This window comes from Sylvia atricapilla, chromosome 8, assembly GCF_009819655.1.
Source record: "Sylvia atricapilla isolate bSylAtr1 chromosome 8, bSylAtr1.pri, whole genome shotgun sequence".
Taxonomy (NCBI): Eukaryota; Metazoa; Chordata; class Aves; order Passeriformes; family Sylviidae; genus Sylvia; species Sylvia atricapilla.
Genome location: NC_089147.1, coordinates 30,882,021 through 30,902,329, shown reverse-complemented (window position 1 = coordinate 30,902,329; position 20,309 = coordinate 30,882,021). Strand labels below are relative to the sequence as shown.

General features: G+C 42.6%; 1 protein-coding gene across 1 annotated transcript in view; it reads right to left on the bottom strand.

Annotated features, from left to right (window-relative positions):
- MICU1 (mitochondrial calcium uptake 1) overlaps positions 1 to 20,309 on the bottom strand; it is an 84,488-nt gene that overhangs the window by 30,433 nt on the left and 33,746 nt on the right. Inside the window, exons 7-9 of the mRNA XM_066324290.1 lie at positions 10,385 to 10,450; positions 9,118 to 9,232; positions 306 to 388 (exon numbers count right to left, since the gene is read on the bottom strand). Of these exons, the coding sequence (XP_066180387.1) occupies positions 306 to 388; positions 9,118 to 9,232; positions 10,385 to 10,450 (264 nt within the window). The remainder of the gene's footprint in view (positions 1 to 305; positions 389 to 9,117; positions 9,233 to 10,384; positions 10,451 to 20,309) is intronic.

Below are 20,309 nucleotides of genomic sequence, written 5' to 3'. Positions count from 1 at the left end.
ACAGGCAGAGACACCTTCCACTAGACCAGGTTGCTCCAAGACCCACCCAGCCTGGTCTTCAATGCTGGTGACAGAGTCACCAGAGGAAAATTGAGTTTGTATTGCTGATTGTTTTGGTCAAACGAAAATCTTTTCTCTTGAAAAATCCAGTTTAAAGAAACAAACAGCAGGCACTGAAGCAACACAGCAGAGCACAGGAGAGAAAGGTGCAAACCAGCACTAGCCCCAAATATAAAAGGCAGTAACATCACAGAGGAATGCTGTGCTTATGGCTAAGATGCCACAGCACTGATTGTTCAACTTGCCTGCTCAAACTCTTCCATGTCCACCTCGCCGTCACCGTTCAGATCAAACATCTTAAAGGCGATTTCAAAATTCCTCTGGGGAGCTATATGAAAAACCCAACAGAACACAAAAACCAGTTAACAAAGCTACAAAAGCTCAATAAAAAAAAAGTGTACAAGTGCTGAATGACGTTTTCCAAAAGCAATTTTGCCTAATTCTTTCCATTTTTGTAAGGAAATGTAGCTCTTGGAAGCTCTAGCTATGAGCTTCATGGTGTCCTTTGACCAAAGGTCTTGACAAGGAGTTGTGATGAAGAGATATTTCTGGAACATTTGTTCTATTTATTGGTGGAAAAAGCTGGAAAAAAAGATGCTGTCAGGTATTTCTAATGACAACTAATGCAGAAAAGGATGCTGCAGCAAGAGCTCCAGCCTTGCATCATGCAGTCAAATACCAGTTTAGCCATAGGATGTTCCTCAGGCACTGCACTCCCTGTATTTCCCATGGGTGAGGAGCAGACCTGGAATCTGGGCAGTTCTCAGCTCTTGCCTCGCTGTATAAATTTAAACAAATCATGACCACCCTGTCTCAGCCCAGTCATGACACTGAGATAAGGTGTGGGCTGCAGCTCACGAGCTGAGACGCCATTGTACCTTATTTTTCACTGCATTTAGTCTGTGCTGTCACGGTTTATTTAGTCAGAACTGCAAAAGCATCATTTCCCAGCCAACCACGCTCTTATCCCTGCATCCCACCACAGAATTTCAGAACATTTCCATTTTGGGCTCTGTAACCCGTCACCATTGGAAGCTACAATGCAGCACCACAATTTTTTCCCAAATTAAGTTAATATATGAGGATTTAACATGGTCTGCTACTTTCAAATACACACCTCCTACAGGATTTGTGGTGTTTGCTGGGATTTCTAGGGAATCCTCAAGGCTATAACTAATGATAAGGCTGTCATCTTAAATGATCAGTTAAAACTTAGCTCCTTTTTTCATTTCCCACCCAAATGTAATGTACATTACTGGTGAGGTTCATCCCTCTTTAACCTCATCTGTGCAATCAACTTTTAGTACTTCCTATGGATGCTCAAAGAGTAATGAATTTTTGCATCCTTCCTGTGGGCAGGCACTTCCCAAACGGGGGTGGGAGAGGGGAGACAAAGAGGAGCCACTCAGATGAAAGGAAGTGAATATGGAATGAGCTAAACTGAATTTTGGGTGTTTGTTAAAGCTCCAGTTCCAAACTTTTACATTGTGTTTTCCCCTTGCTGTAATAACGATTAGCACTTTATCAGGAAAAGATTCAGCAGACAAGTTAATGAGTTCCCTTTTCCCCAACACTTTGTGCCCAAAATAGATGAATAAGGGCACTGGGGCTGATGGCAGGGACAGCCTGTCACTACCTGCCTGATATACACAGCACATGTGGTCCTGCTGTTATCAGACCTGCATTTCCAATTTCCCCTGCCAATTACTCGGGCTTGGAATTCCAGACACCACGTGCAGGAGGAACATCTCCTGTGACCACAGCCATTGGCCAGCAGCACGTGGTGGGTCATCCCTCCTTCCACCCACAGCCCTGCTGTGCCTCCACACAGCCTCTGCCTCCTGGGAAGGGGACACCTCCCCTCACTGTCCCTCCTTAACTCAGTGTTAATTGACCTGGGGACAGCCAGTCCCCAGCACCACCTTCATAATCTCCCCAATGACACACTGAATTTAAGGGATTAAGTCTCCTCTGTATCCATCCAGCATCTCCAGTGATTAATTCCCCATTTTCTTGAAGAGCAACAAGCTTCCAACTGCTATACTGAATATTAAGATATATAATACTGAAATATTAAGACCCCCTTAATATTTCAGTAACACCTGCAATTACATTCACTTTAATTGCAAGTATTACATGAAAGCCTGGAGGCAATTTCTTCTTATTAGCCCCAAAATCTGGCACTATAGAAATGATGTTTCCTCTATGAGGAAGAGAAGGAACAGACAAAACTCTCATCTAGTTACAAGATTCTAGAAAAAGAGCAATCAACACATATTTCTTACCCCATTTTCTCTACTGGAGTATAACAATGCTTATTTGAAATTTGTTACTCCTTGGGAAAAAAACTGTCACAGGTTTGGGTTTTTTCCTCCCCTTTTTAAGGAAATACATAATACCACATCCCATTTGTGCAGACACATGGTGAACAGAGTAAAATATTTGTCCCTCACAAGGGCAATTTCTCTCCTGTTCCATCTCTAAACATACATTTCCATGAGCAGTGTATCAAAGCCCCAGAGGAGAATAACATCTCCAAAATTTAAATGAGCGGTTCAGCATCAAAAATCTGCAGGGTCAGTATTTTCTAAAGACAGAGAAGGGTGGCTTTAAATTGGCAAATTCAATTACTTCATTCCTTCAGCTAATAAATGACATGGCTGGTTTCTTCCTTTGATCTACATATCCAGCTCCAATTACCTGTAATGACACTTCAATCCAAACAATGTGACCCTGAGCTAGGGGAACCGGAGGGCACCCAAGACAATTAGCTCATCCCACTCCTGCTCAGGAAAGAATGTTCATTAGAGATGTACATCCCTGATGTCCAGCACTGGATTTATGGGGCTTGGGTGAGATGATTTCTGCCTCTCCCCTTGGCTGTGCTGCTTCTGAGCAGGATTTATGCGGGAAGATTGCTCCTACAGCAAACAATCCCACTGTGCCTGCCTTGCCAATTACCTCAGCCTGCACAACCTCCATTTCCCTTCCCCTTCCTGCACTCACATCCCTCAAACTCATAGACCATAAATGCAGCAGACATCAGATTGTCCCTACATGTAGCCTTTCCCCCCCTCTTTTATTTTGTCCCCCAATTTTACCATTCCCAACTGCAGCATCTCTAAATTTCCCTGCTTAATTCTTTGCTTTCCTCCTTAATTAAATGCCTCCAAACAAACCCAATATTCCTCCTGCAGTGGCTTCCAAAGCCATTTGAAGGGCTGTTTGGTGTTCATATGGCATGATGCCTGTCTTGATAAGGGAAAACCACCTCTGGATTTTCCCCAAGTGCTCTGCTGCATTCCCAGCTCTCTCTGATTGTGTGAACTGTCTCCTTGCCATCCTTTTTGATATTATTCAAAATTGAGACTGTTTCACTGTGACTGATTTCCCTCGGCCAACAAGGTAGAAACTGGTCAGGGCAACCAACTGCAGTTTCTTTTTTAGCTTTATTTCTATCTTTAGATGTTCAGGAGGATCCTCCAAATCAGTAAGCATGGAAGCATGGAATGGCTTGGGTTGGAAGGGACCTTAGAAATCACCTATTCCAAATATCTTCTGTTAGGCCAACATGAATGATAACATGGTCCTGAAGCCCACATCACTATCAGTGAATTCCTAGCTTGGAGATATATGGAAGATCCGGTTGAAATGATCCTTTAGGGCCATAATTCCAACAGCTCTCCATGACAAGTTGTTTTTTCAACTAACCTGGGATTTAGTGCAAAGGGGAATTAACACTGTTCTTGATTCATTTGTTCCAATCAAACATTTGAGGACAGAAAGAGAGTAAGTAAAGCAGAAGCCAAACACAGGAATGTTACAGAGATGAGTGTCCTCCACCAGCAAACAAATAACAAGCAGCAGCACACCACATGGAAAAAACCCACTTGGATGCAGCAGGGTAAAGCCCCCGGGAAGCTCTGAGGGATGAGATGGGTTGATTAGGCCTCTTTAAGCCATTTATGCCATTTTAAACTATTTTCAATTATTCAATGGACCAATTTGCAGCACTCAATTGCTCTTTACTGCCCTGTACTCTCAGCAGAAGCGATGTACTCTGAAAGACATTAAAAGCTCGCTGATGAGAAAGGCCCCATTTCCTTGGTTTTGTGCTCATTTGGGATGTTCTCTTTCCCAAAACTCAATATTCCACACTTGGAGACACTTCTCAGCAAATCTCTCCCCTCTGACCTCCAGCAGAGGAACTGCATTTTAGGAAAACAAAAGTCTTAACACATTTTTTGAGAATATCCACCGCTTCTTTCTCATGGAGCTGGGAATTTCTTTGCCAAAGCAGGGTGATCTTTTGGCGATGTGACTTACAGGAAGAAAAACTTCTGGCTACTCCTTTGAAAACAATTGAGTATCTCATCTTTTGGCGGGAATTTATACACAAAGCAGCTCATGACTCCCAAGGCTTAACTCCCCAAGCAACCCCAGTGTGAGAAGAAAGATCAAGAACTCAGCTGGGAAAGATCAGTCATTTGGAGTTAAATATCCTATGGTTGCTTCTTTTCCATTTATCTCCCAATTAAGAAAAATAGATGTGCAAAGGCCACAGTACCCTGAAAGTGAATCAATCCCAAATTAACACAGTCCTGAAGCAGAGACAGCTATCCATAGAATACAGATGGCTGAGCCTCAGCTGCAGTAAATATAGGGGAAAAAAAACCCCATTAAACCTAATGTTGCAGATATTTTCCTTTCAAATTATTCCATCATTTCAGAAAATGAATCCAAATCTTACCAAGTTGGTTTTTTTAACGTTAATCAACCCAGAAATGTAAGTAACAGGCAGCTAAAAAACTGAGCCCACAGCAGAGACACTGAGCCACAATATCATCAGTTCTAGAGGAAAAGTGGGTTATTTCTTCTCACAAAGAAGGATCAGAATTATCTCTGACATAATGTAAGTGCATAATCTCAGGATACCGGGAAGAAATTGTCCCCTGAGAGAGAGGTGAGGCCCTGGCAAAGGTTGCCCACAGAAGCTATGGCTGCCCCATCCCTGAACTCCCCATCCCACAAATCCCAAGGGATGAAGACATGAACAGAGGAAGACCAGGTGAAGGCTGACAGAGCCTCCCACGCCCTAATCTGAGTTTTCAAATCACTTGGGAACATCCCAAACTGCCAACTGTGAAAAATCATTCCCATTTCTGTCCTGTCCTTCAGCACGGCACAAGTGGGATGCCAAGGCACAGAGCTCTCCCTCTGCCAGGAAGCAAATAGACTTGTGTTTGGAAGCTTGGAAGATGCTGCTCAGATACATCTTGGAATGGCACTCACCAGCGACTGGGCTGGCAGAAAGGCAGGAAGACATCCCTCCTCCAAATACTGAGGGTGAGGTGGACCCATGCAGGGTCTTGAAAGACTGAAGATAACATTAACACAAACAGGACTACAAACAAAAATAGTCTTATAAACTCAAAGTAACCTTTTCTTGTGGAAATGAGCCCCATGGCACAGGGCACAGCAAGATTAAACCACCACTGGTTTAATCCGATTTCACTCGAGGCAGGGATGGGGCTGAAGACTTTCCTGTCAGCCAGGAATAATTTATTCACAACAGTCATGGTCCAAAGGGATGCTGGAGATCCCAGTGTGGGAGAACAAGTCCCTCCATCCCAGGGACACACACAGAGCTCAGTATCCAGCCAGAACATAATTTCCAGAGTTAGATGGCTTGGAATTTATTCCCTACATACAGGACAGAAAAAAAATAACAGGGTGAATCTATCCTAAGTGACAGTCGCCTGCTCTGATGGGAGAAGGAGCTGCAGGTCTGCTGTGAGAGCCCTGGCAAAAGGTTAATTACTGTAGTTGCAGCCAATGTTATTTAACCCTCCTGCCAGGAGAATTAAATCCAGACACATCAACGGTCTGACTGTGGAAACAACACCAATTTATTCTTTTAATGCCCAGCTCTCTTCAGGACGTGCTGATGAAGGCAGAATTAGTGTGCCTTGGCAATGGACCCCATTTTCTGGGAGACTGCAGTCACTGGTGATGGAAAAGCTCTTTTTCTCCTTCCTCCACTAGTTCTGCAAGTCCCAAAGCAAAAACCTCTTTGACTAGGGAAGCTATGTCTTTGTTTTCCTATGATTCGAAGGATCCAGGGGAAATTCCATCAGAACTTGCTCATCTTTCTACCTCTGCCTGAAAACACGAGGAGCAGCTGAAGCAACAGAAACTGTGAAGTTTCCTCAAGGCCCCACAGCTCTCATTGCCTTTAACAGAAGGCTGACTTTCTGAAGCAGCTAAAAGCTATTTTATTAGTGGTTTTAAAAATAAATTTTCATAGAAATACAGCAACCTACGAGAACAGACAGTGCTGGAGTGAGAAATGGCTCGTAAATAAGATACAGTGAGAGACTAATTTTCTGAGCAATGTGCAAACAGCTGCCTGAGAGCAACATGAAATGAAACCTCCTCTCTCCTCCTCTTGCCCCCCGTTTCACAGAACTCAGCTGGAGGGAGCTTCAGGTCAAGCTGTGAAGAGAACTGAAACGAAGAGTTTGGGGAAGTATTCCCAAAGCTTGTCTGAGCACAATGACACAGAGCCCTTGGGGCTTCTTGTTTCCCAAGGTTCTCATTGATCAGTTTGGAGTCCAGTGAGCCAAACCAGACCATGATGGATCTCTGCCCATCACTCTCCCTCCTGCCTCCCATCCCCAGACCCAATCTCCCACTCCCCTTTTTGATCATCCTGCTTAGTGCTCAATATGCCACCTTTCTTTCCCAATATTTATTTGGTTTCATCTATTTGATGTAATCTACAGCTCCACCTTGTCCAGATAATTCCTTAATGTTTGGGTTATTTAAGCAACACAAGGAGAAAACCAATACTGAACTGTCACATTTAAGATTTATTTTGCTCATTCTATTTTATTTGTTTCCAAGGAAGAGAACCCAGAATCAGGAACTACTGGATTTCCTGCAAGGCAATATGAACTATTCAGAGACTAAACCAGTGGGGTGCAACAGTGAGTTTTCTGTTTAGCCATAGGGCAAGGTTTGGTTGGGAGTTTATTTAACAAAAGCAAATGCTTTAAAAATGGAATCCAAACTCTTCCCCTGGGGAATCACTGTTTAATGGGAGCTCCAGGGACATTCTTCCATCTCCAGTAATCATTTAGCAAACTCCCCAAATGTCTAAAACTCAGCCTCAAAGTCCTGGAATTTTTTTCCTCCCCCCCACCTCTTTTTTTTTTTTTTTAATTTTCCTTTTTGAAAGCTCCTGGCTTGCTCACCCTTCACATGGCTCCTCAAAGTCAATTTTATCTCCTCATTAATCTAACTCCCCCATAATTGTGGACACGCTCAAAAGCCCAAGAATAAGAAGAAAAAAACCCTGTTCCTCCCTCACAGCCTCCAAAACAAGGCTGGCTGCTCCTCCAACGCAAGGTGGTCCTTTTCTTTTATTCTCACAACAAAGAAGTTAAAGCAAAGCAAGAACAACTTCTCTTACTGCTGCCTGTGGAAGCACTTGAAATTAATTTTCCACCCTCTGTACTTGATTAGGGGGTTGTTCACAACCAGCACAACCATAAAAACAAGGGCAAGATTGCTTTGCAAACCACAGTCAGTAATGTGATACCAGAGGTTTGAGAATTCATTGTCATCTCTGGAGGCTCAGATGAAAAGATGAAAAGCCCTTGTTAGACGAGTGAATACCCGAGATCATTTTGGCACACTCCAGATGAATGTAAGAAAGGAACAGCAAAAGTCTTAAGAGCCCGTTCTGAGACTCAGTCAAATAAAAATTAAAAAAAAAAAAAAAAAAAAAAAAAAAAAAAAAAAAAAAAAAAGCAGATTAAAGTAATAAAACAAATTCCCTGGCTTGAACCAGCTTTATCTCTGTGTTTGTTCTCACAACATGAAGGTCACACACAAGTCTGCCCCCACCATGTCCATCTGACAACAAACAAGACCTTGAGCATTGCTGCTTCCCAGGAATAGATCCTCAGTAAACGAAGAGTTGCCTCTCATGTCTCCTGTTACAACATGCAAGAACATGGGGGGGAGAATAAAGCACCTGTTGCTGTGACAGAACATCACTGATGAAGCCAGCTGACTCCCTGAACAGCACTGGGCAGGCAGCAGTGGGGCTCTGCAGGTAACTGCAGAGAAGCAGAGAAGCATCCAGTTTTTTTAATTCCACAGATCAGGTCAACGTGGAATAGATGCTTAGAAGATTAGATAGCCAAGTTTTCTCTTTTTAAATCTGAAAATAAAATGCCACAACTTTATCTGGACAGTGGCTCCTTCTCCCTTACCCCCCATTTTCTAATGGGGCTGAGAAACTGCCATTGACTTTCCTATTTATGACACAGCACCTTCCAAGCAGTCAGAGAAACTCTGCAAATGAGGTTTTGAGCTTGACTTCCACGTGAAGAAAGTCTAGAAATGCCATTTGACATTATCAAAGGGTTCAGTTTCACTGGTTCTTGCCAGCAAAGCAAACTTTTCAGTGCTGGCACTCAGAGTGCAGACAACTTCGCTGGAACAGATTAGCAGATCATGGAAATATCACAAATGCAAGTCAAGTGCAGCAGGGTGAAAAGACAGAAGGTATCTAATGATACTTGTTGAAATGTAAACAGCTTAACTTCTCTCCTCATTGGATTCCATCACTCACAAACCCGAGCTCATCCAAGTGAAAATACAGCTGGAAAAGGGACTTTGGAGAGGTGCGAAATCAGTGAAAAGCTGGAGATCTGTGCTCATCCAAATCCAAGAATATCACATGAACACGGCTCAAGAACACGTCTCCATTTACAGATCTGAACAGTAGGTCAAGTGACTCATTAAAAAAAAATTTGTCACATTTCAAAAAGAGAAATAAATCTTCAGAAGTCATCGATCTGCTTGTCTTCCTGAAGCACTGGAAGCTCAGGCTAAACCAGATGCAGCAACAGCAATTGCTCAGCTCAAGTAGCAGGCAATCAAGAAGGCCTTTTAGGGAAGCTGTGTGTCAACAAACTATTGCTTGTGAACCCTGAAAACTTAAAAAAACCCAGGAGCTGCAGGGGGAATCCCTGCTGTACTTACTGGAAAGGACTGTGGTGAGGAAGATGTAGTCGGAAAAAGAAATGAGTCCGCATTCTCCGAGCGCGTAGAAAATGCTGTCCTCATCAGCAAACTTCTCCCTCTCCTGGGATAACTTCTGGTCATCCACCCGAGCCACACCCCAAAGAGAGCACAGAAAGCACCAGATTAAACAGAGAAATGCAAAGCTTGATTTGTGTCCTCAGCACCAACAAGCCATTCCATGGACACACACACCCCTACTATCTCCATCCATATCCAGTGGACCTTTTCCAGCCTTTGGATCTATTTAGAAAAGTTCTGCAAAGATCGGCACTTCCCCATCCCAAATGGGGGATGATAAGGAACTGCACGGGATTTGTTGGTTGATTCAGCTTGGCTGAAATACACATCAATAAAACTATGGCCATTTTGCTTAAAATCTTTGAGATTAGTGGTAAAAACCTCCAACTTTAATACAGGATTCAAAGAGGAAATTGTTGTATTTCATTGACAGCTTTTTAGTTGTAGAAAGGAGCCAAGAAAGCACTATTTGACACAAATATAAAGTCTGATTAAAGTTATCCAAACTGCGAGTGTGTGTGAGCTCACAGGGAGGACCGGGCCTGAAACCAAACTCAATCTCCCTCTTGCTCCAGTTCTTTTCCATTTATCAGCTCACAATATCTTAAACTAAGCTAAAAATCCAAATCCCTTTGATCTGCAGAACCCCCAAAGGCTGAAAAGGATCCATAAAGCTGTTAGGGAATCCACGCTGGTGACCCACTTTAAGGACACAGTAGGAGGAGGCACACGCACACACAGAGGAGAATTAAATTAATACAGAGGAGAGTAGGGGTGGGTGAGGTTATTCCATGGAAACCAGGCCATGCAAGCACACGCAGGCACGGTGAAGGCAAGGCTGGATTTAGGAATGGTTTTAGGAAAAACCACCGACAAACACCACCACACGAGGGTCCAGCTACACAACTGTCCCCCACCATTACCTCTGTCTAGTGGAGATCCCATCATATACAAGACAAAGGAAAGAAAACTGGTTAACCAACAATAAAACAAGCAGGCAAAACATCACATCAAGTTGAACGGTTAGGCTTGCCAAGAGCAAGGAAAAGTTTGGAGCAACCAGGTGGTTGCTGTGACGGGAAGCCTACGGAGATATCCCAGCAAGTGTTAGCTCATAGCTTCTCCACTGTCTGCAGCTGATGTCTCTCATCCACCTCAGGTTTTGGGGTTTTTTTTTTTTTTTCTATTTTTTTGAGAGAGAACTCACCATTGTATGTGATTGCAGAGTGGGGATGAGCTCAGCTAATAATTTAGATGAAAATTTAACCTGTATCTGGCTTGGAAACCACAAGAAAAGAGACAAAAATAATCATATAGATCACCAAAACCCCACAGTTTCCAGGGAAAAATAGTTCAGCTCTATTGATCACATAAAACTGTTACCACTAACTCTGCCTTTACCACCTGGAGAGCACCAGGAATTCAGTAAGAGGTGAGTCACTACCAGCAGAGAACATGCTAATGGCCCTCATTTGATGCAAAGTAACGGCCATTTATGCTTAGGGCATACCAGGCTGAAATACCATTTCCTCAAAAAATGCTTTGGTTCCATTTCCATCGAGATGGATCCAAAGCAAAAACTACATTGATGCTGATGTGAAGAACAAACATCTGGTTTTCCTTTGAACCAGAAACAGGATCTGGGGAGAAAGCAGCTCCCTGTGACTGCTGCTGGAGGTGTTGCCAGCAGCATCTCACCTGCTCCTGTGATTTATTGCCTCTCCCTCTGATTGCCTCTCTTGGGCAGCATTGGTCATAAACTAGCTATTAGCACCTTGCTCAAAGAATCCCATGAAAAAAGTTCCAGAAGGTGGTTTATTAATTTTTATGGGTTTCTTTTCTGCACTTAAAATTCATAGTCAGCATCAAACAGCTCAAAATATTCCTCATAAGAGGCAAGCACATCCATAGACTAACAATAAAAAAGGATATTAAGTTAGTTGGTCTCTGAAATATAAAGACACATGAGAGGGAGAATCATTTACCCGTTTGCATTTTATTATGACCAAATATAGTAAAAAAAGTTATTTATATTAAAACCAGCATCTACTCATCACTAACCCAGGGAACACATGCTGTAACTATAGTGCTCAGCTGCCTGTAGCTCCTGGAAAATGGGAATTTCTCCCACTGATTTTAAGAGAAAATAACAACTGCCCTGATCAATCAGATTTTCATGTTCCCAGCAGTAGAACAAAAGCTTTGAAAATTTCCCAGCTCTCCCATTCATTTTACTCTGCCTCAGTGAGAAGCTGTGTGTTTGACTGCTCTCCATGAACTTTGTGGGAAGCTGATCCCACTATGGGAAAGGCTCAGAGCTTCCTTTTCCCAGAAGTTGCTCCCCACCATGAAACATTATTGCAAGGAATTATATATAACCTCCAGGAAAAATAATCTAAAGCAAATCAAGCTACCTACTTCACAAAGCACAATATGGTCTGTTGCCATCCCTCAAGGTTCAAGGTGATTGACTCAAAGTCAGTCCTCAGTAGCACCTCAAACCACTCTTTTCCACATCCCACCTTCCTTCCAGCACACTCCCATTCAGCCAGGAAGGTAATGCATGGTATCAGAACACCCAGAGAAAAATCCCTTTCCAAACCTCCACCTTCTTTTAGAGACACGTCATCTCCACAAATTAATTATCCACATCCTTTTGTATCTGAGCACGAGGTAATTCTCAAAGTGCCCAGTTAAAACAGTCAAATATCTTTCATGTAACATTTTTTTCCATGCTAAATCCACTCCCAAAACCAGAGTAATTGGTTAGAATCATTAAGCACACCCCCCCAAAAAACCATTTAAACCCAAGCATTCACAAGTGAGCAAGGCATGGGGAACACTTCACAATTATGATGTATTTCTAAATCAAGCAGTAGATTCATATTTAACAAGCACACGGACGAGCAGACATCCAAATTAACATGTAAAATGAAAAAAAAATCCAAATATCTCATTGCTTTTGGCACAAGCATGGCTGTATAAGTTCAGTGAGAAGTCACCAGTACAGTCTCAGTGGAACAAAACTTGTTACAGGTGTAAAGGCAGATTCTCTTACAGCTCCAGACACTGACAACAGGTCAAAAAAATAACTCAAATTCAAGATACAGAGCTTGGTTTGCCCTTCCCAACTCAGGCTCCGAGCTGAATCAGCACCAAGATGTGGTTTAACAGACCAGTGCAGTGACCAAGCTTCCCCAAACCCACGTGCTAGAGGAAAAAGTTGTGTGCTGCATGCAGGCAACTCCCCAGAGATTTTTTTATGTACAGGCTGGCTGCAAAGCACCCAAAGATACATCACAAACTTGATATATTTCACCCCAAAACTCATCCGCTGCTGGAGCCTCCCTTTACTTAAGAACATGGTACAGCTTCCAAGTAATAAAGGGTTGGTGGAAAAACCCCACGGAATCCTTGTGCTCCTCACCAAACATTACCTTTATTTTGGATTTTAAAATTGTTTTCCCAGGGTTGAGTGGGGAGTTTAACATGGTAATATTGAATTATGGAAACCTGAAAAGCAAAGCAGTATTTTTGCATATTGAGGGATGCCTTCTCTGCAGAGGCAGAGATGGACATACAGTGCTGGTGCTCCCATTCCTAATGTAGGTCTGGAAAAGCCTGACCAACTAAATCCCAACAGCTTCACTCCATTTGGAATTCCAGAAACTACAGCATTTAATTTGGGAAGAACACATTCTTGGGAAATCCTTCAGTGCTGCCAGTTTGGGTTTCCATCTGGAGAAGGAAAGGACATTTTGGGCATATTTCTTCCTGCAACTTATGTTTCAGCACCACATTTGCACTTCCATGAACGAAAGGAATTTATCAGCCCTATTGACCACTTACACCTTCCAAAACAACAAAATAAATATCCATGAGAGACAATGGGCATTTCTCCAGAACCAGGAAGCAATTCTGTCAATTAGCAAGGGATTTTTAGATGAAGAATAAACCACCTTTTATTGACAAACATCATTGTTACTCACTTTGTTCCTTTTGAATGTAAACACTTTCAGGTGACCAATACTGTGTGACCAAATACAAACCCATGAGTGTAGAGTGAAGTTATCTGGATGCAAAGCAATTCTCTTTCAGTCCCAACTGACCACCTTTGGTTATGGAAAACATTAAAATATGACATCAATTAATGTATTTCTTTCATGGTTAACTGTGGCCATGTAGGAAAAGTAGTCCTATTTGCCAGCAGGACAGGCATGGATTATTGCAGCTTTTCCCAAGCAGGGCTGTTGAAAACTCAGAGAAATACATACTAAGGGACTTGGTAACAGACAAGGGAAAACTCTTAAAAAATTGCAGTGCAAACTGGCTTGCTGTTGTAATTAAAAATATTTTCAACTTTCAACTCTGTCTGCATCAAAACACTTGACTGAAAAAAATTGGATTTAAAATTTTGCTCCTATTTTTTAAGATTTAAAGAGTCAAAACCATGTATCTAGAGATTCCAGGCACTTCACTTTAAGAAAACTGAATAAAGAAATAATAAGGCTTTTGGGATCAGATTTAAAAATTGAACTTTTCAACCCAAATGTTCAAAAGTCCTTTAAGGAAAAAGAGATAGGGGAGTTCCCCCTGCACTATGAAACACAGACAAAAATGGGACTTGGGGGAAAATTGAGGGATTTAAGAGTTTTTAAAGTCAGTTCTATAATGTGGAAGCAAAATAAGTAATTTTAACTGCACTGCCTGGCTTTTTTAGATCATTTTTTCTGTATCACTAAATAAGAAAAAAGTGTCTGAGGCCATGATAGAAACAGCACAAGGACCTTTTGAAACTCATAAACCTCTTTTAGCAATGGGAAAGTTCACATTATCTGGGGCCATTAGGAATGATAATCTACTATGAAGTCTGCACACCAAAACAGGCAAACACAAACAGGTTCTCCATGGCAAATTGTGGTGGCTGAGTGCTAACCTAAGAAAATGCTTTAAATTTACTGTTGGCAGATAATAGTGCATAATTAGCAGATAATACCTTTCTAGAGTATAGTTTAATCCAAGGGTTTTAAAAACTTTCAATTTTGGAGGGTTATTTTATCTGTGTATCAACAGAGGGGCACAAAAATACAGAGCTGGACATGGGTGAGGTTGTCCTGCACATTCTCTCACACTAAATTTGAGCACATCCAGAGAATGAAAACTTGGGCAGCAATTATTACTGCAGGTGGACTCCTGAGACTGGAAAGAGAAATCTGCATTCCCTCCCTTGTAGCAAGGCTGTAAATACTCAAACCACCTTTCAAACAAAGGGCACCTGAAATGCAAGGCCAGCATTCTGTACAACCCAGAAAATCAAGGACACAGACTTTCCCGACCCTTGGCAGGCAGCGGAGCCACTCATGCAAGGGAGGAACCCCTGCAGGAAAAGCAAATAGGAAATGCCTTGGAAGAGGGACAGTCTACACTTGTGCCCCCCTCAGCCCTCTGCAGGGTAATGAAATCACAATCTGCAGGACCATTGGGGCATTTTGCATTGAAATTTAATGGGGAGGATTGAAATTAGGGTCCTTGATGGCCCACATGAAGCTCCTAAAATGAGCCGAGTTTTGCCACCTTTGAATTTAAACTGCTGTTTAGGTCTCTGATGGAAATTGGGATGCTGCTCTCCCTCATCTCAGCCTGCATAACCAAGATGAACTCATTGTGTTGATAACACACTGCTCCTTCTCTCAGGCAGAAATCCCAGTGTGAAAGAACACAAGGAGGAAAACAATAATCTCTATAAAAAGTGATTATTAAACATTGCCTCAGTTGATGAGGTTGGGGCTGTACACTTGGTAGTCACCAAAATCCTGCCGACTTTCCAATTCTTTCCCTCTCTCATTCCTTTTTTTTTCTTTCTTCGCCAGTTTCTCTTATCCAGATTTTACCTCCTTTTGTAGTCAGGTGAGTTCAAGGATCTCCTAAAACATTCCTTGCCACTCTCTCCATCCATATCTCTTCTCCCTACTAACACCATGTCACCCAAGGACAGAGTTCTCAGAGCTTTATTTTGTGTCCCTCAAGTATTAAGCATTAAACTAACATGAGCAAAACTATTAAAGAAATTAAAGCCAGAAATACTCCAGAATCCATTTTTGATTTAAAGACTGCATGCACCCACTGAGGGCTTATTACCAAATTGCTTATTTTTCCCTAATTTTCCCTGTGGATTTCATTAAGGTCACAAAACTACAGGGCAAACTCAAGTGCTTAGAGATACTTTCCTCTTTACTTACTGAGTGAACTCTCCTTTGGTTTCTAGTTCTTTTTCCTACAAAACATTTTAAGAACTGCAACACTAAATATCTTCTACCTAACATATTAATACAGTTCACTCTACCTAATTCAATAACTTGAAAAACTCAAGTTTGCAACTGTAACCTTTCCCAAACCTACACACCTTCAAATAGATGACATTGCTCCAAAGCATTTGGCCAGGGAATCAAACTAACTTTGTAGCCTCAAGGGGAAAACACTATTTTCTGACAGAGCCAGCTCTACCAGAGTCTCATCAAGCTGCAAAATCAGACAGAAGCCTCAGAGGACACTGTCAAACCAGGAGCACAAGGAGACGCACATCTGAGCTTTGCTCAAAGCAGTTCCTGTTAACAGAGCCAGGTATTCATGGTTACTCTCAGGACTGTTCTCTCCACAAGCCAAACTTAGGTGTTCTGAAATAAATCCTTCAGGCTGAGGATCAAGGAGAGCACTCAGGAATATTTATCAGAGGAGCAGGGAGAAGAGGTGAGTGTACACTGTCCCTTTCACATGAGAAGTGCGTATTATGAGGTCTGAAGCACAAACTAATCAAAGCACATGCTGTCGGCTTTGTACCTGCCAGAAATCCTGGTGGGAGGGGAGAGGGTTAGAAAAGGGAAGAAAATGAGGGAATGCTTGGTTACACCAAAAAAACCCACAAACCAAAATTAGAATAAAGACAAGAATCAGAGAGATTAGCAGCTGGAAGAAACACCTGCCAGGTACCTGGAAACCAGAACAATAGAGTACAAAGAACAACCAGAGGATTTTAGTAGGAGCCCTGTGGAAACGAGCAGCAGAATTAGGAATACAAAAAGGTAACAACAAGTAGAGCTTTGTCAAAGACAAAACACAAATGTTTGGTGGAGGAGGTAGGAAAAGAAGACACTTGTTCCATATCTAAAGCAGCCCAGGTGCCCACGGGTATGTTTGTGCACTGTGTTAGAAGCAATTAAGAATTTTCTTTGATTAAATTCAGTTTTATTTAAAAACAAACCCAGTAAACAATTTGCACACTTCAGGATTCACATAGGTCTCAGCAAACAGGGAAACATCAGAACTAACTGAAGCAGACAGAAGTTTGGCTGGGAGGGAAGAGCCAACAAAGAAACCAACCAATGTGGACAGGGTGTCAGCAAAGAAAGGCAACAAGATAAAAATCTTCTCACAGCTCAGCTTTGCTGGTTATCTGCAATAAACTGCATCTCTGCTTGCTTCCACAAAGCCACAGGCAAGGATTTTGTCTCACCACTTCCTTACAACACTTCTAGGGCTGGCAGAGGAATGTTCATACAGATCAGTGTAGGGTTATTACCCATATAAGAAGGTGTCTCCTGGCTATTATGCAAATACTACCTGTGCTGAGATCAGAAGGTGAAGGAATTTAAAAGCAGAGAATCTGAAGTTGAACAGTGACATTTCCCATGGATTATGGACCAGAATGGCTAAACACTTCAAGGTGTCTCTAGCAAGCCATAACCCAGCCTCATCAGCTCCACCTGGGGACACATTCATTTCAAACTCTGTCACAACAGATGCTGGCAAGAGCTCACAGAGTTGGATTTAGAAGACTCATCACTCGTTCTCATAGTATTTAACCTGGAGAACATACCAAGTGTCCTCCAAGTGCACCTGCACTTTATGCTGCTCTTTACTCAATCATGATACTGCTGTTTAGTAAGGCCACATTCAGAGCTGCATCCTTTGTAATGAAGGTTTCAGAGGCACTTAAACCTCCAGGGAGCTCTAACCCAGTGTTTGGCTCCTGAATGACAGCAGGACTTAGGGCTTGTCTCACTTGCTGTGAGTTTGGGTCTATGGCAGCTTATCACACTCTGGTGGGAGCATCATGCTCCAGGCAAAGCCCATCCACAGAGCAAAGGATCCCAGAAATTCCAGCTAATAAATCAGGGCTCCTTTCCTTCCCACTTTTTCAAACCTGTGAGCAAGATCCTTCAATCTACCAGAAAAAGATGGTCCATCTACTTCCATCTTCTCCTTGAGGATCCTCCCTGAGTACTTTTTTCAAGCTCCTCTGCTCTTGAGATGCTCTTTAAATCATCTGGAAAGCAATCTGCCTCCTGAGCTGATTCCCAGCAAGTGTTCTTTAATGGACACACACCTTCAGGTCAGGGCAGTTGAAGATACTCATTGCATTGGTCCATGATATGACCCTGCATTATCCAGAGGAAGTGAATTCCAGAGATGTTCTACCCACCCTTACAGGCACCATTTGAAGTGTTTTCCTTGTCCTTCACCTTGCTTGGCATTACTTTATGGCATCCCCAAACATCTAGAGAAGTAAACATAAATGCTGGCAGGAAATAATTAAGTCATAAATTTAATTAGAGGGCACTGAAAGCCTCTCTCATTACTTACTGCAGGAGGGTAAGCTGTTACTGGTAGCTCAAAGGCTCTTGCTCTAATCGAGCAGTAGCAAGGAATTCTCCCCATAGGAGGAAAAAGAGCAAGTCAAGTGTATCCTAATTAAACTAATAAGCCATCTAGAGCGAGGCTTTTATTTACTATATAGGCCAGAGTTCTCTTAAAAGCACTCCAGCCCACCATCACCTTTCCACCAGGATGCACGGCTGGGAGCTCCTGTGCTGGCTCACCAGGGTGGTAACAAGGGTGGATATGCAGCTCACAGTTCACAGCAATAAGGTGAACAGCATTGTTTCTTTGTTTCTTTGAAAGATGAAGCTTGTCAATCATTAATGCATAAGCCAAAAAAAATCCCATCATTAAACAGAGAGAGCACGAAAGAAGAAAATTTTAAACAAAATCTGCTTGACAACTTACATAACATTAATGAAGCTTATGCCAGGTTAGACATGCAAAGAAATCTCTACTACTTAGTGAGAGCATATTCATCACTAAAACATGAGTTATTTCTCCTACAGATGGGTTAAAAATGCATTTGCTTTCCCACTGCCAAATGCAAGAGGGAAGACACAGTGGAAACATACCAGACAGACCATCATGGTCTGGGCACCTCCACACCACAGCACCCTGAGACGGTGTTCTCGCATCAGTCTTTGGCTCAGGCTCCATATGAAATGTCTGCAAGCTGATTAATACCTTTTCTCTACTCTGAATGAACAGTAATCAATGCCTCTTTCCCCCTACTTTGCTGGGTTTTCTTCCCTACGGAAGAAACCACCACTCTTAGACAAAAATGGAGCCACAAGTTGCCTCCCTGTACATGCTCAGCCCAAAAGCAGGAGCCCGTGCTGGCACACACATCTGACCAAAGGTTTGTGCTGGCTGTGTGTCTCCAGGGCTTCTGGTCTTGCATGAGTGAAGAAAAAGCATTTAGGCTCAAATTACAGGAGCATTGTTGTCATTAATAAGGCAGTAACATCTACCTCCCTCTCCAGTAGCTCTGTAAATTATCAGTAGGAAGCAGGAGGGGCAGGAAGAGGGGAAAAAGGTAGATATTATCTTCTCACCGTGGCATTCAGCCACTTGCACAGCAAGCTGGCTCAGAAACCCAAGAAAAGCACAATACAGAGGCACATGACTCGCCAAAATCCTTTAGCATAATCACCCCACAACGGCCAATTAGTGGTTTTGATGGCAGTTTTGCCTAAATAAAATGGGTTCTGTGAAAGGAGCAGCTCATACATCATCTCACTAATGCTGCAGCATCTAGATCTCAAACACACATGCTCGAAATTGACACAGATACTACAAACACTGTCCTGGAATACGTAATTAAAATGCAACTAACTGCACAGACCTTTTAACTGAATCTCCTTCTAAACTACTGCTTGCATGCTGTTTTTGCTTGGAACTAAAATCAATCCTCTTTCCCACTCTTCAGTCAGGATCTGGCCTCTGGTCTGTCAGTGCCCTTGAGTAGCACAGCTTGCTTATGTCTGATTGTTCACAAACTCCTTTCTCTTTAAAAAACGAGAAGAACTTTCCAGTGACCAGGCCTATTTTTGAGTACCACAACTCTCATTACCTCTGTGTAACATCCATAAGGATGCTTAAGGGAACAGTGATGACCCTCTCACTCCTCTGCCTGAACTCAGCAGCTCTTTCAGCACACAAAGGCAAATCCCCTCCAGGAAGAGGCTGCTTTGACAATCCAGGAGGAATGTGTGGCTGGAACCAGGCATAGATGAAGAGATGCAAAAGGGTTTTATCACTATGCAAGTGAAACTCAGAATGTGCGAGGTCAGCTCTGCAGCACCTCCGTTGTGCTTGGCTGAGTAAAAGCTATTTTTTTTAAACTGGAACCCAAAGCAAGCAACGAAATGAGAACAAGTTGCTGTCAGATCAATCTACTATCAGCTTCCTTCATTACCGAGGGAGAGCCAAGGCCAGCTCATTTCATCCTCTCCTCAAATTATCCTCTCACCTGGGCATTACCTCTGCCCTAATAGCCACAGCCAGATGTAGCCAATCCCAAGGTGTCTTTAAGCAGACAGCAGAGAAAACAAGAAACTATTTCTTCATTTTCGGAGTACTCTGCTTCCAGGGTGTTATTAGGCTGTGGAAAAAACAGGTCCCAGGAGAAGATAATAATAAAGCAAAGCCCATTGCAGTCCCCTAAATCTGCTGCCTCACTTTCAGGCAATCAAACCACAGCACAGAGACATCTGAGTGCAGCAGCAACATCTCTAAGTTATATAAAAAGCTATTTCAGTCTACTACAGGTCAGAGCCCTCAGTGTTGAGGGGCAAAGGAACAGAAAGTTGAGTTCAAAGGATTTGCCTTTGGATCTTTTATCCAGTGTGCTGGGAATCGCCTGCAGAATGCTCAGGAACAGAGGAACGATTAGCAAAAATAGTGCGGGATTCAGCACTTCTTCCCTACAAACAAATCTTGTTTATGTAAAGCCTAAGGGATGAGGGTGATAG